General features: G+C 32.1%; 1 protein-coding gene across 2 annotated transcripts; it reads left to right on the plus strand.

Moving 5' to 3' along the window:
• The first annotated feature begins 24 nt into the window (after window positions 1-24).
• Window positions 25-11,939, plus strand: LOC144847828 (lamin-A-like). Of its 2 annotated transcripts, XM_078704361.1 has the most exons (13): window positions 25-245; window positions 4,329-4,470; window positions 4,801-4,985; window positions 5,243-5,431; window positions 5,883-6,162; window positions 7,210-7,335; window positions 7,472-7,692; window positions 7,944-8,110; window positions 8,237-8,411; window positions 8,577-8,763; window positions 8,955-9,250; window positions 9,341-9,590; window positions 9,893-11,939. In XM_078704361.1, the coding sequence occupies exons 2-13, from the start codon at window positions 4,345-4,347 to the stop codon at window positions 10,037-10,039; spliced, it is 2,349 nt and encodes a 782-aa protein (XP_078560487.1). In that variant the 5' UTR covers window positions 25-245; window positions 4,329-4,344; the 3' UTR covers window positions 10,040-11,939. The 2 variants fall into 2 exon arrangements, with proteins under 2 accessions (XP_078560487.1, XP_078560488.1); XM_078704362.1 differs by lacking the exon at window positions 25-245 and having other exon boundaries at window positions 4,261-4,470.
• Window positions 11,940-13,655: the final 1,716 nt, after the last annotated feature.

Here is a 13,655-nt window from a genome sequence, read left to right on the forward strand (position 1 = left end):
AAATGTACTGTGTCGTTGATGGCGGTTTGTGGTTTGTTGGGGTGTTGCTCAATAGAGCGTAGTTCCGATTATCAATTATCATTTCCGGGTTGTTGCAATTAATTACTTGACCTCTTTCACTTAGCAACAATCAACACAACTTACTCGTGGTATTGTTCGTTGTTTTGTCAAGCAATCTAAACACAATTTCCTGAGTGCACCATGTGTTGAAACCGCTGGTAAAACTAAAAAGGTTTATAGAAAAAGTAAGCTTAAACATCAATTTTATCAATCGAATTTTGTAGTGTAAAGTAGAGTGGTTGGCCTCTACTAGGGCCTAGGTTAGGTAGGACTAGGTAGGCTAGGCCGGGCCAGTATGTTTTTATGAATATGAATGATGATCTGTTCTCTCTATCTACCACATCCCGGCGTTTGTGTTGTGGTGTTCTTACTTTATTATACTATAGCCAGCAGTAGGTATAGGCCTACGCCCCAAGTTTAGCTAGTTAGGCCTAGCTAATAATATAATAAATAAGTAGCCTAGGAGGCCTAGTTAGTATGTGTTTTTGTAGACTGAAAATGAATAGGCCTAACTTAAATTAATTATTAAATGTGCATCTTTTTTAAAATAGCATTTACCCCTAGGGCCTAGGCCTAGTACTACTAGTAGGCCCTAGACTAGTTAGGTTTAGGTAATACTGCCTTATTATTATTGATTATTATTTACTTACATTTTATTCCATCCATGTTTTTATTTGGCAAAATAAATAATTATTAATATGATATAATTATTAATATAATATAGAATAGGCCTAGGCTAGGCCTATAGATAATTGTGTAAGACCACCACACAAGTCACAAGTATTTGATCCAGAAAGAAAAAATATCATTTGTAAAGTTGAGATCTGAGTTCTTTCTCAATCATAATATTATATTAATTATATTATTAATATTATTATTAAACCTATGTTCAATTTCTAGGCCTATATTGTACACTGTGTGTATTTAAGTGACGTCGTCAAACAAATCAATACCTACCAGTAAAAGATTACCATTAAACCTGTATACCTGAATGGCTATTGATTCTAAGACATGGTTATCTATTCAGTGGCTTAATCCTTTAGAATATAATTCTATTATATTGTTTCTTCCTAATGTTCACATGATTTGTTCTTTCTTACATTTTTTAAGACAATTATTCTGCAACTTGGTTACAGATACTGCTGTATTACAAAAGATTCAAAGTCTTATGCTCTTGCAAAATAGTCATTTATATTCCACCAAAAAAGTCACTGGAAATGCAAAAGTCATGCATAAACCAATAATTGAATGAGTAGACTAGATTGAGTGAAAAACACTTGACTTGTCTCATAGGATTCTTAAATAAAAAGAAATAAAATCATAAGCATAATCATAAAGACAATAAAAACATAAACACATTACAGTATTATATATTATTTTCAAATACCAGAAAGAGAATAAAGTCCTGTAGTTTAATGTTATAATTAATATATTTATACATGAAAGCAGATTTGAATTCAGCACAGCAAAGTTACCATAAACACATATTTATTCACTTTAGTTCTAGGCTGCGACGAAATGGTAAAATGTTGGGAAATAGCAACATTTAGCTACAGTAAAGATGTATGTTAGTGCTAGATAGATGGCGACTGGTTTCATTATTGTTTGGTCCATGCCATCATCCATGTAAGGAACAGCCTATAGATGATGATACTAGTGATACGGCAGTCAGAGTTTTATCTGTGTTTACAATGTTGACATTTTTAACGGTACAAAAAAAAGGAATTTACGTCAAGCATTGCTAAAACAAAATAAGTAATATTGTAGGAATGTTCTATAATTTGAAAATGTTCAACAAAAATTGGGAAATTGTAGGTGCTGATAATTTAATATTTGGTAGGTTTTAACAGCAACAATTTTTTGCCGTCGAAATGAGGGTTTACCACAGCAGTTCAAGGCCCTTTCTACAGCAATTGCTGTCGGTGCCATCGGGAAATTCGATCCCTGGTATTAATTATAAAATACAAACAGCATCTTATTAGAGCAGAAATATATAAAAAATCTTGACTAGTCTATTATTAATATTATTGTGCAAAATAATACTATAACCATTACTCAACAAAATTAAATAAGGCAAAAAATTCTTTTGTGATCAAACATAATAAAATTAACAGTCATTAACTTATTTAACAATAACGCTTTAACAGACCAGAGTCGATAAACCTAGAAATTACATGAATGTGAGAAAGGTGCAGACAGCCAGGTATTTACAGGTACAGGGACACACACAATGGAAACAGTGTGTTGTTTAGAAGTCTCCCTGGTTGCACATTCCAACAACGTGTCTACATGACTACTTAATATTAAGTTAGCATAATTGTCACATTTATGTGACACTTGATACTGTAATAGGGACAGACTAGGTTTATGTCATTTTTGTAAGAAGTAATACTAATCACATTTTATTTATTTATTTTTTTTTTATTTATTTAAAATTATTTATAATTTAGCCAGGATAAAAACATATCAGGTAAAGATATTGTACCTGTTTTACATATGGTCCTGTTTTTTTTTTTGCAATATATTCAAAACATTCATAAAAGACATTAAAAAAAACTTACATATAACTTTAGTAGAAATATATTTTCTCCATATCTTTGTTAGTTTATGCGGAAATATCAATCGATCATTAAAAGATAATATACTGTTAATAATACAATAGATAATAATTGTCTTGTTTCTATAGATACTAGCATGTTACCATCAGTAATTTATTGATATTTGTCTAAATATCCAATAATTTGGTTTATGATGTCTTACTTTGATCGTCTATAAGGCATTATATATCATTATTTAGTGTCATCCAGGATTTTGTTGTCCTTCTTAAATATAACTTTTAAACCTAACCCTGTAAATAATCTATCTCTCACTATAAAGTAAAAAGAAATTGCTCATGGGATTCGAACCCTATACACCGACATGTAAAGTAATCAATTCGACTACACAGACGGCTCGACGGAAAGCGTTTGCATTAGCGAATTGTAATTAAGTCAATTCTTATAGATGTGACTAATGAATATTCATGCTTATTTTGTGACGTTTCATTAGGGGTCCCCAACTTATGTACGAAAAGAAATGTCACGTCCTGGATGGCATAAGAAGATCCTTAATCTTCTAAGCATTGTGTTAAAGTAAAAACCTGGAAAATGATTATGTTCTATACCCATTTTTAGATGGTACCTAATTCACCATACTCAAGCAAAAAATTTAAAATCTTTTTTTTTCTCATACAGCATGACAACATTTAGAGGATCTGTCACTTTCACCCTTTCAGCCTGTGAGCTTTTCTCTATCTAACTCGAACACTTCATCGATTGTAAATTATTTCTATCTATATAAATTATAAGCAACAAAAATCAATAGTTTTGTTATATCTAATTCTCATTTTCATAAGGCACAATACAATACTCATAAATCTACTAAATTACGGTTCTTTTTACATTAAGAATAAAAGAAAACATCAAAAAGCATTATTCAAACTTCTTTGTAACTGTTGCCTAGGCAATGTCATGGTAACAATTTGCCTGTAAAGTGATCGTGGTGTTGCATTACATTTTCGATAATTTTTCTACATTTATTGTTTCTTGAATGATAACAGCGAATGGACGGAACAATGTCTTATAGAACATACCTGTAAGAATATTATATTTATTTTATATATATTGTGTTTTGTCTGGTATAATCAATTTTTTCGTTAGTAGTAACAATATTATGCTATGTTTTTTATTAGTAGCTTAATTAGTACAGTACTAATGTAGAGTAGTTGTTATGTAATAATTATTGAGGTTTGATTAAATTATACTACTGTACACTAAAAACAAAAACAAGTGAAAACATCAATTTTTTTCCAAGTTTTTTTTCTACGAAGTGATTAACTTTATTAAAACTACAAAGTAATATATTCAAAGTCTGATTTTATTAATCTTTATTTTTCATGTTTTTGGGGGACAATATGTCTTTAACATATATTTGCTTGTCTTTTTGCTATTATTGTTAATATCAATGGTATTAGTAGAAAAGTGGCTAGTTTTTATGTTCATTGTTGCTTGTTCGAATGTGTATACAGTAGATCCCTTATTAAGATATACAACAAGCGTCCCTTTTAATAGGGGTTTAGTCTGAATAAGGTGTCCTAAAGGAGGGGTCTACCTGTAACTTAAATTATTGTTAAGTGATGTTTTTCTTAAATAAATAGAAAGAGAAAATGTTATTGATAGATTTTTGTTATAAATTACTTTATTATTATACAGTATATACTTTTTCCTTAGACCGCATCGGTACATAATGACTACAACATATCCACCAGCTCCATTGTCACGGCAACAGGAGAAGGCGGAGCTACAGCAACTGAATGACAGGTACAAATCGTACATTGGAAAGGTTAGAAAGATGCGTGAAGAAGCCAATCGGGTAAGTAAAGATGGAAGTTTCTTTTCCCAATTATTTATTGTAAGAAATATTACAGTATATTTATCAAATTTAAATTTGTTTCATTTAAATTGTAATGTAGTTTTAAAATTGTTAATTAATTTGGATTTTTTTTTATTGTTTCTAGCTTATTAATTAAATGAAATCAGATAAGAATCTAATCTTTAAGGTCTATTTCGTGCCTAGCTTACCTGGATAAACCAACTATGGCCTTTCTCCACAAAGAGCGAGATATAACTCGAAAATTAGAAGTTGTCATTGAATCCCCCTCTGCACAAATGGTAATTTTTGAATTTGTAATGTTTCCTTTAGGTTGATTCATCTTCATTGCTCAATTCTATGCGTATGTTGGAAGATGAGGTGGAAGTTATTAAGAATATGTACGAGAAGGAACTGAGTAATTTGCGGCATCAACTTGAAGACACAGCAGCCGCTCACACATCAGCGGACACACAGGCACACCGCAACGGGCAAGTGGCTGCAAACTTACAAGACAGGTAAAGTCTAATTTGGAATTCATTCTTTATTTAAATTCACATTCTGGTATGTTGTTGTACCAATGGAAAAAACCCTTTTCATTTTTATTGACAATACTGTTTGCAGATCAGCATACAAAAATGGAGAAAAAAAGTGATAGCGCCACCATTAGTTTTATAAAAATGTATTACATCATCAATGTTCTACCAATATTATTTATTGTTGAATGAGATTCATTATAGTTAGAAGCATTACGCATTTAACATCTTTTCTACAGGTTGTCGGTAGAAAATCAACGAACACGGGCATTGAATGATGATGTGGCGAGTATGCAACGTTTATGTGCCCAGAAGGAAGTGGATTTACAAACGTCACAGGCAGTTGTTGCGGACTTAACACGCAAGTTACACGACTTGGAAGATGACTATTCAAACTTACACAAAAATACTGAAGATATTCAACACAGGTTAGTTAGTTAATTAATTTTATTTTTTAAATTATTTATTTATTATTTTAATAATCTACCTGACTGTCACAAAATAAAGGAAAGAACAAATAGAAAAATATATTGTAATGCCAAAATTTGTAAATGAATTAACAAAACAAAATTAACATCCAGTAGAACTTTTATTAAGAGGACACCTTCGGGACCCAATATAAAGTGGTGTCCCCTTAATATGGGTGTCCCCTGAATAGTGGTGTCCCCTCAATAAGGGTGTCTCCTGAATAAGGGTGTCCTGAATAGTGGTGTCCCCTCAATAGGTATGTCCCCTGAATAGGTTTAGGTGTTGTGTTAAAACATATATTTCCCCTCGTTTGTTTCACAGGATAGTGTCTCTGAAAAGAACGAGTTTTTCTTCATAATTATTTTTTTTTTTACTGTGCTATTTTATTTATTGTTAATTTGTGTTTTATAGATTGGACCAAGAATGTGTTCTACGGAAAGAGGCTCAAGATTCGAACCAGATCCTCCATGACAAGCTGGATTTTCACAAGCAAGTAAATGATAAAGAGGTATCTGACTTAAAACACACTCTGGATGACAAGACTAATCACATCCTGGCCTTGGAGGCTAGGGTGCGGGAGTTAGCCAAGCCTGATAACACCTTACAAGAGATGTTGGAAAGAGTCAAAAGAGCTGCTGCTGAGGAGCTTCAAAGTTTTAAAGATGAATCAGAGAAAACATACCATCAAAATGTAATTACTTTTTGTCTTTTATTAAATTTTACAGGTAGTCAACATAACATAATAGTAGCGACCTTTCATTTTCATCATGCGGCAAAAAACTGCACAGCTATTGAGTCCAACAGTCATTCTGTGCATGCATGCTCCTGTTTGGGCGTGCACAGAATAACTTTTCGATAGACGGAATGAAAATGAAAAGTTGCTATTAATAAAGTCACAATCAAAACAATATTCAAAATATGTGCCTTTTTCATCAACCAAACCAGTCTCATTTCCTAATCTACACATTAAACTTTTTGCAAAGCATTGATCCCCAGAAAGTTTTTATCCTCTAGAGGGCAGCATATATGTTATTTTTTTTGTTCAACTTTACTATGCAACGTCCACTATTTATTAAAGTTCAAAAGCTATCACTATTTGCTTTTCTCTTCAAAGGTGTCCAAAATATGATTAATGTGTTTGTTTAGAACTTTTCTAGTGTTTCTAAGTTCAAGTAACTGATGGGAAATTAGCGTTAGAGATTTTATCATAAGTGAAAAAAAAAACTGTATGTTCAATACTAATAACAATATGAAGCTTTTTCTTCTTTAATAAAACAATTTTTATTTATTTTGGTATATAAAAAACAATGTACAGATTTTAATCTGAAATCATTGGTCTACTGAAATAAATGTTGCATTTATGTATATATATCAATATAAAAACGTGCCAAAATAATTAATATAACAATTTTTTCACTTAGCAAATGCCATGAGACCATTTATAGAAACACATTTTGTTTGGGTGTAGAAAGTTTAACAAGTAAAAATTTATGTTTAAATGACTCAACTGACATTGGAATTATATAATTACATATTCATAAGCATTACCTTTCTTATTGCATGCAAGATTATTAACATCAGAAATAAAAATATTTTTTTTTAAAAAACAAAAAGAACAAAATACAGATACAAATGTTTATTGTTGATCAAAATAAAATACCATTTTCCATTTTTCATTAACAATAAAAAGGTCTTAAAGATAAATTTATATATTTTATATGGTTTTTATCTTCCATAGTTACAAGAGCTTCGAGATCAAATGGATCTAGATGCTGCAAACATGGCACAACTTGCTGATGAAAATGGCCGATTAGCGAAAGAAATTGATCAACTAAATAACAACAATCAAGATCTAAACAATAAAGTAAGTATATCATCAACATTTTGTTTCAAATGTTTTTTCAAATGTCAAATATCTTCAAATATAATATTTGTATCAGCACCTAATATTTGTAAAACTGCATCATACAAAATTAAGAAGTAAATGATTTTAATTTCAGTTACTTGCTACAGAGCAGAAGAACAATAACCTGAATCGTCAAATGGACACGGAACGAGAACGGTCAGCAGTACATGTGCGTGCCCTAGAAGACAAGCTGCGCGACATGCAGGACAGCCTAGTGCAGAAGATGCGTGAGATAACGTTAGCGACTGATGGAAAGTCACCAATGAGAGCTGAGATTGAGGCACTGAAGGTACTAGTTGAAGAGGAAGAGAACAAGTAAGGACCAGTTTTAACCGGTTTATTCTGGATTGTGACCAGAGATGGTTTTATGATGTCATTCTGTATAGGAATTTATATGACCATTATTAAATAAAATTTCTTTTTGAACAACCAAAACAAAATTTTATTTAATACCTATTCCACAACCAGATGAAATTCTTCCAACATGACCATTATTGATTAATATCTATTGATTACTTTTAAGTTTTCAATTATTGATTACCTGCGTTATTTTAAAATCATTACAGACTGCGCCATATACCACCAGCACCAACCCATGTACCGACAGCTATATCATTACCAAGCGCAAGTGTTTCCATTACTTCTCGTCCAAGAACAGTAAGTCCAGTCAGAAGTAGAAACTTTGCAAATAAAACAGGCTTGTCAACTAGTTACACCATAAAAACACCAAGAAGTAAGTTGTTATATTTCATACTGTAAACCTTTCAAATAGTTTTATAATATATTAATATTTTTTTAGCTATTGCAAACAATTTATAAATTACTAAATACATTTCTACCAATTTTGTTTGCCGTTTAGATCGTCCTCTCTCTGTACCAGCAACGATGGGACAGGGACAAGACTACTTTGATTCTATTTTTGGAGACCTCCACAAGAGTACTGTGGTCACCCCACGGATTCATCCCAAATCCAGTCCACCTGGTGTTTACAGAGTTCCTCCGACATCACATGACTACACCACAGCTACATCAAGGTACGATAAATCAACAACATGTATTTACAAGCTCATTACAAGCTAATTTACAAGAAATAAATGTAATGTTTGAAAGGAAGAGTTAGAGGAAAAAAACAAATGCAATTCATTTCAATGAAAATGTAGCTTATTATATCTTTCATTACTACTTTAATTTGTTATTAGTACAACCGGCAACCTAAAATTCCTGGAATTAAATTCAGAGGGACGTTTTGTGCGCCTCTTCAATGCATCCAACATTCACGATGAGGAAGTTGGTGGCTTCATGATCCAGCAGAATGTCGGAGGTCATCCAGTAGCAGTCTACAGGTTTCCACCACGTACAAGATTCAAGGCACTCTCAACTATTACTGTAGGTTCAGGATCATTTTGATGCATCAATCTAGAATAAAACCCTTAATAGACACCTTCAAGAATAGCCTGCAACTTGCAGCCAGGTGTGGACGACACATACCACAACTTTTATTCAAAAAATGCGTATAAGGTTGCCAAAACTCAAGTTTTACAAAAGTTTGATATGTTATGTACATTTTTTATACTTAGATATGGGCAGCGTCCAGTCTAGCGCAGCACAATCCCCCAACAGACTTTTTATGGAAAGAACAACACAAATGGGGAACTGGTCCAGAGTGTACAACTATCCTATGCAAACCTAGTGGTCAAGCTGTGGCCTGGACAACCGCTGCTCACCGATTCAGCAAGACAGCACTCAGTTATGACCAGGAGAGTGACATGTCAGTTGACCAGAACATCGCCGACGATGATAAAGGAGATGAATCGAACCCAAACCCAGCGTTTGAGGTAGAGATTAACGGCAGACCGACTACCGTTTTACGAAGGTGTGTATAAATCAACAACTGACCATTATGCATTAAAATAATTTTTAAACATTGCCGTATTTTCATGTTTTGTATTTTTTTTATTTTCAGAGTTAAAATAGAACCGTCCTCATTATCGCCAGCCAAACATCCAACTGGACAGTATGCTGGTCATTCTACACATCCTAGCGCCGGACAACCACGTGTGCGGACGCTAGGTAATGATGGTAGCAGCTACTGCAGACAATCACGATCACAGAATTCAAAACCTGTTCCAGACCGAACTCCTGGTGTTTTATATGCAAGCTCAAATCGTTCAGGCTACATTTCGCCACAGAAGTCTTTGAAAACATCTAGCAAGGTAAAAATAATATACAAGGTCTATATGATTCACCTTTAATTAGAGTAAAAAATATATATAAAGCATACTTTTGTATGCTTGATATGATTATAATAATAATATTCGTTCTCATCTCACGATCAGTAATCCAACGTTCAACACACTGCACCACACACTCTTACATAGTTATGTTCACAAATAGCAACATTCTAATTTGACTTATGTTTATAATAAAGTAATGATATATGTATATATTTTTTTACTATTAATTTTTTGCCTACTGTACTTTTAATATTTCCTTGCATTCTTTGTTTTTTATTTAGGCTGGCTCGATTAGACTTAGTTCTCAGCCTAGCCCGTTCATGTCCCCTCATCAACAACATTACTCCAACATCAACAAGATTAACGGCAATCACCATGTCAGCTTTCAACCACCCCTTCCAAGACCACCAGTTATATCGTCATGGTGAACAACAACAAAAGTAAAATGACAAACGATAGAAAAAGTTACTGTAGGTATGTATTTGAATTTGCAATTAATGAAAATACTGTATATTGCAAATACACTAACTAATTTATAAACTCCCACGCGTCATTTATAACTGGCGAAAACATCTTTAGACTGTATTAAAGTTTTAGCATGTATATAGAAAAGGAATTATTTAATGCCAAAGAATGATAATAAAGTGTGATTATATGATAAGTACAGTAATAAATGATAAATGATTTTTTCAGCCAAATATGATTTGAGAAGCCCTTGTCTCACATTTTAAACTTTTTTTTTTGTTAAGAAATATTCACCATTTAACATAAAATAAAATCTTGTTACATTGTCAATGAAGATATAACATTTTATTATTTTGTCTGAACTATTTTATTTTGTTGTGATAATTGATTGTTTATTTTTTATATATCTACTGACTGCAAATTGTTGTATTAATTATATATTAGTTAATAATGATATTTCATTATAACATTCCATTTTAAATTGTTGAAATTATGATATATACTGTAGCTGTGTCTTAGATTAAGTTATTAATGAAATCAGACAAGGAGAAGGAAATAATTTTGATCCAGAATGAAAAACCATGAATGGAAATTTACATCTTTTGGCAAACTTTATAATAATCTAGATCTACAAAATGTATGGTTAAAACATAAATGAAACATTGTCCTTATGATTTAACATGATTTATTACTAATATCCTGTATGTATGTATATCATGTACTGGCCCATAAAAAAATGAAATTAAAACATATTTAACTTCTTGGAATACAATTGAATAGAAAGCGAGAAACGGCAACCGGCATAATTATGCTGAATAAGTAACATGATACAGTTGAGAATATAGTGAATCTGAGTGCAAAAGGAGGTCATCTGTGCGACAGACTTCTGCATACCATCTTTCTAAAGCTCTGTTTACACTATCAAACTAATGTGACTAAAAAGTGTGCCGATAAATGGTCATGATGATGTCATATCATTACCATATTTGGGCACATCGCACTTTTTTTGTCAAACTAGTTTGATAGTGTAGACAGAGCTTAAGACAGTTATACAATACTGTGCTAGGCATGTCATCCATTTATACAGTATTATGTGCAGTTACAACCCTACCACTTAGACCTTAGACCACTGAGGCTGTCAGTCATAGAATGCTCAATTCTGATTGGACATCTGAAATAATAAATCAAAAAGCTGCATAGGAAGTATAAATAGATAAATCAAATTCAAATGTGTAAAAGTACCTATAGAAACTTTTTTTTTTTTTGGCGAAATTAAATAACCCTTTGTATGCTTTACGGGAAATTGAAACTGTAGTATCTAATTTTAGATTATGTAGTAGTGTTTTAGAAATCATTGATATTAATATTGTGAAAATAACTATTAATGTTAATAATTATTCTGTTTAATCATAGTACAGTATACCCTTAAGCTTGTTTCTCACTAGGACGCAACGCAAGGACGTAAACGCATCGCAAGCGTATTGACCAATGACTAGCAACAGTTTGAATAATCCATCGCTTATGATTGGTCAACTTGCGTTACGTCCTTGTGTTGCGTCTCTATTAGAAACCAAGCATCAACGTTAGGGTATGTATTAATTAATATGCAATCTTAGTAATATTGTTAATTCTGTGGCAGCTATTATGTTTACTATGCATGAAAAAGTAATGAAATTATAATTATGCAAATCATTAAGTGCAAATCTGTTAATAAAAATTATTCTTTTTTGATAGTAATAAAAATGTATATGCCGAATAGTGAGAAAGCAAATATCGTGTATATAATATGTGCAAAATAACTGTAAATAGGCCTATTCAAAGGAAATGCACTGAGGCGATGTCTTTAGTTTTTCTTTTTTTTTTGGTTTCAAGTATCGAATTTTTGCAAATGGCTACTTATGTATGAATATATATTTTAAAATTGCAATGTAAAATAAAATATAAAAACCTTATTAATTATACTGTATTATGTTATATATTATCATTAACCCTGCGACAAAAAAGGAAAAATTATTTGCTATTTGCATGACTAAATTGGACCTATGTTAATCTCATAGTTGGTAATTCCTTAAAAAAAGAATAATTGGACTTGTCTAAAGCTCTGTCTACACTATCAAACTAGTTTGACAAATAAGTGTGATGTGCTTATGTATGGACATGATGATGTCATATCACTACCATATTTGAGCATATCACTTGGGTGCATCACTTTTTTTTGTCAAACTAGTTTGATAGTGTAGACAGATCTTTAGAGTAATTCATTACACGTAGTAGAAGAAGTATTAAGGGACACCTTCGTGAGTCAACAAAATGTCCCCTTAATAGGTGTTGTCTGTAGTGTTAAAACAAGTTTTCCTAGTTCGTTTCACGGGAAGTGTCCCAAAAGGATTTTCTACTGCAACAGTTGAATTTCAATTTATCTAAACGCATTGAGTTTAATATTAACATGTTTAAATATTAATACTAAATCTGCGTGAGTTCAAAGTCTTCCCGCAAATAGTTACCACTATCTTGCCTCGTTGTTTAGTATTCTGATCGTCGGTAGCGACGGACCTGGTCGAAGGTTGAAAAGCCAAATGCTACAAGTCTGAAATGTTCACATGCTTTATATTCGTAGGCCTACATCAAATAAAATAAATTAAAATGGAAAGGTGCCTCGGATTCTCGCTTCCAAGTATGTGGGAAAGGAAGAGTAAATCTATCAAAAGAAGAAAAGGCATACGGGAATATCCCAAATGATATTGCGCGAGCGTTCCACTCAGAAATACCCCTATTAAGGGGACACTTTTTGGGGTTCCTAAAGTGTCCCCTAATAAGAGTTGTATACTGTATTAAATACTTTATAATATTTTACCTACTACGAAATGGAATAATTCTCTGTAAAAGTTCCCTTTTCCATTTGTGTTTCAATTTCTCGGTGTAATGATACAATGTCTGGAGTTATTTTTTCAATTTAAAAAAAAATTGTGGTAGTTAGTTTGGTCCAAAGTTTATCCGTTGTCAAACAGCAAATCTAAGTTAGGAGACAGAACAAACACAATAATCAAATACACCTTGTTTGTCCCGACGATATTAATCAATAGGCTACGACATGTGAGAAAGAATAATTAATGACTAGTTAATAGAAATGTCTGATAAATGACAATAGGCTTACAATTAATTCACTTTAATATTTAATATGTTTATGAGTGACAGGAAGAAATTTCATAAATCAATTCAAAATTTAATGTTTAAACATTGTCAACAAAATAAGTTTCCCGGAACATTCATTTAAAAAAGTACTTTAGTGTCATGTCTCCCCGCGCTATTCATTCATTTGGTAACAATCAATTTCAATAATTAAGAAAACAAAGCAAGAAAAGATTACAAGTAATACTTGCAAAAAATCTGAGTTAAATTGATACATGTTTATTTTATAGGCGTAATTGAACATTAAAGAAAAAAACCAGTGGTGTAGGCCTAATGCGAAGGCCTGAGGTCCTGGTTTAGAAATCTTAAGCGGCCCTTGGCGTTTGTAGCCTTTTTGGCATATTTATAATTGTAATGCCTCTTTGTTCAGGACCCCATAAGTTCCATGGC

The sequence above is a fragment of the Antedon bifida genome, chromosome 7 (genome assembly GCF_963402885.1).
Source record: "Antedon bifida chromosome 7, ecAntBifi1.1, whole genome shotgun sequence".
NCBI lineage: Eukaryota > Metazoa > Echinodermata > Crinoidea > Comatulida > Antedonidae > Antedon > Antedon bifida.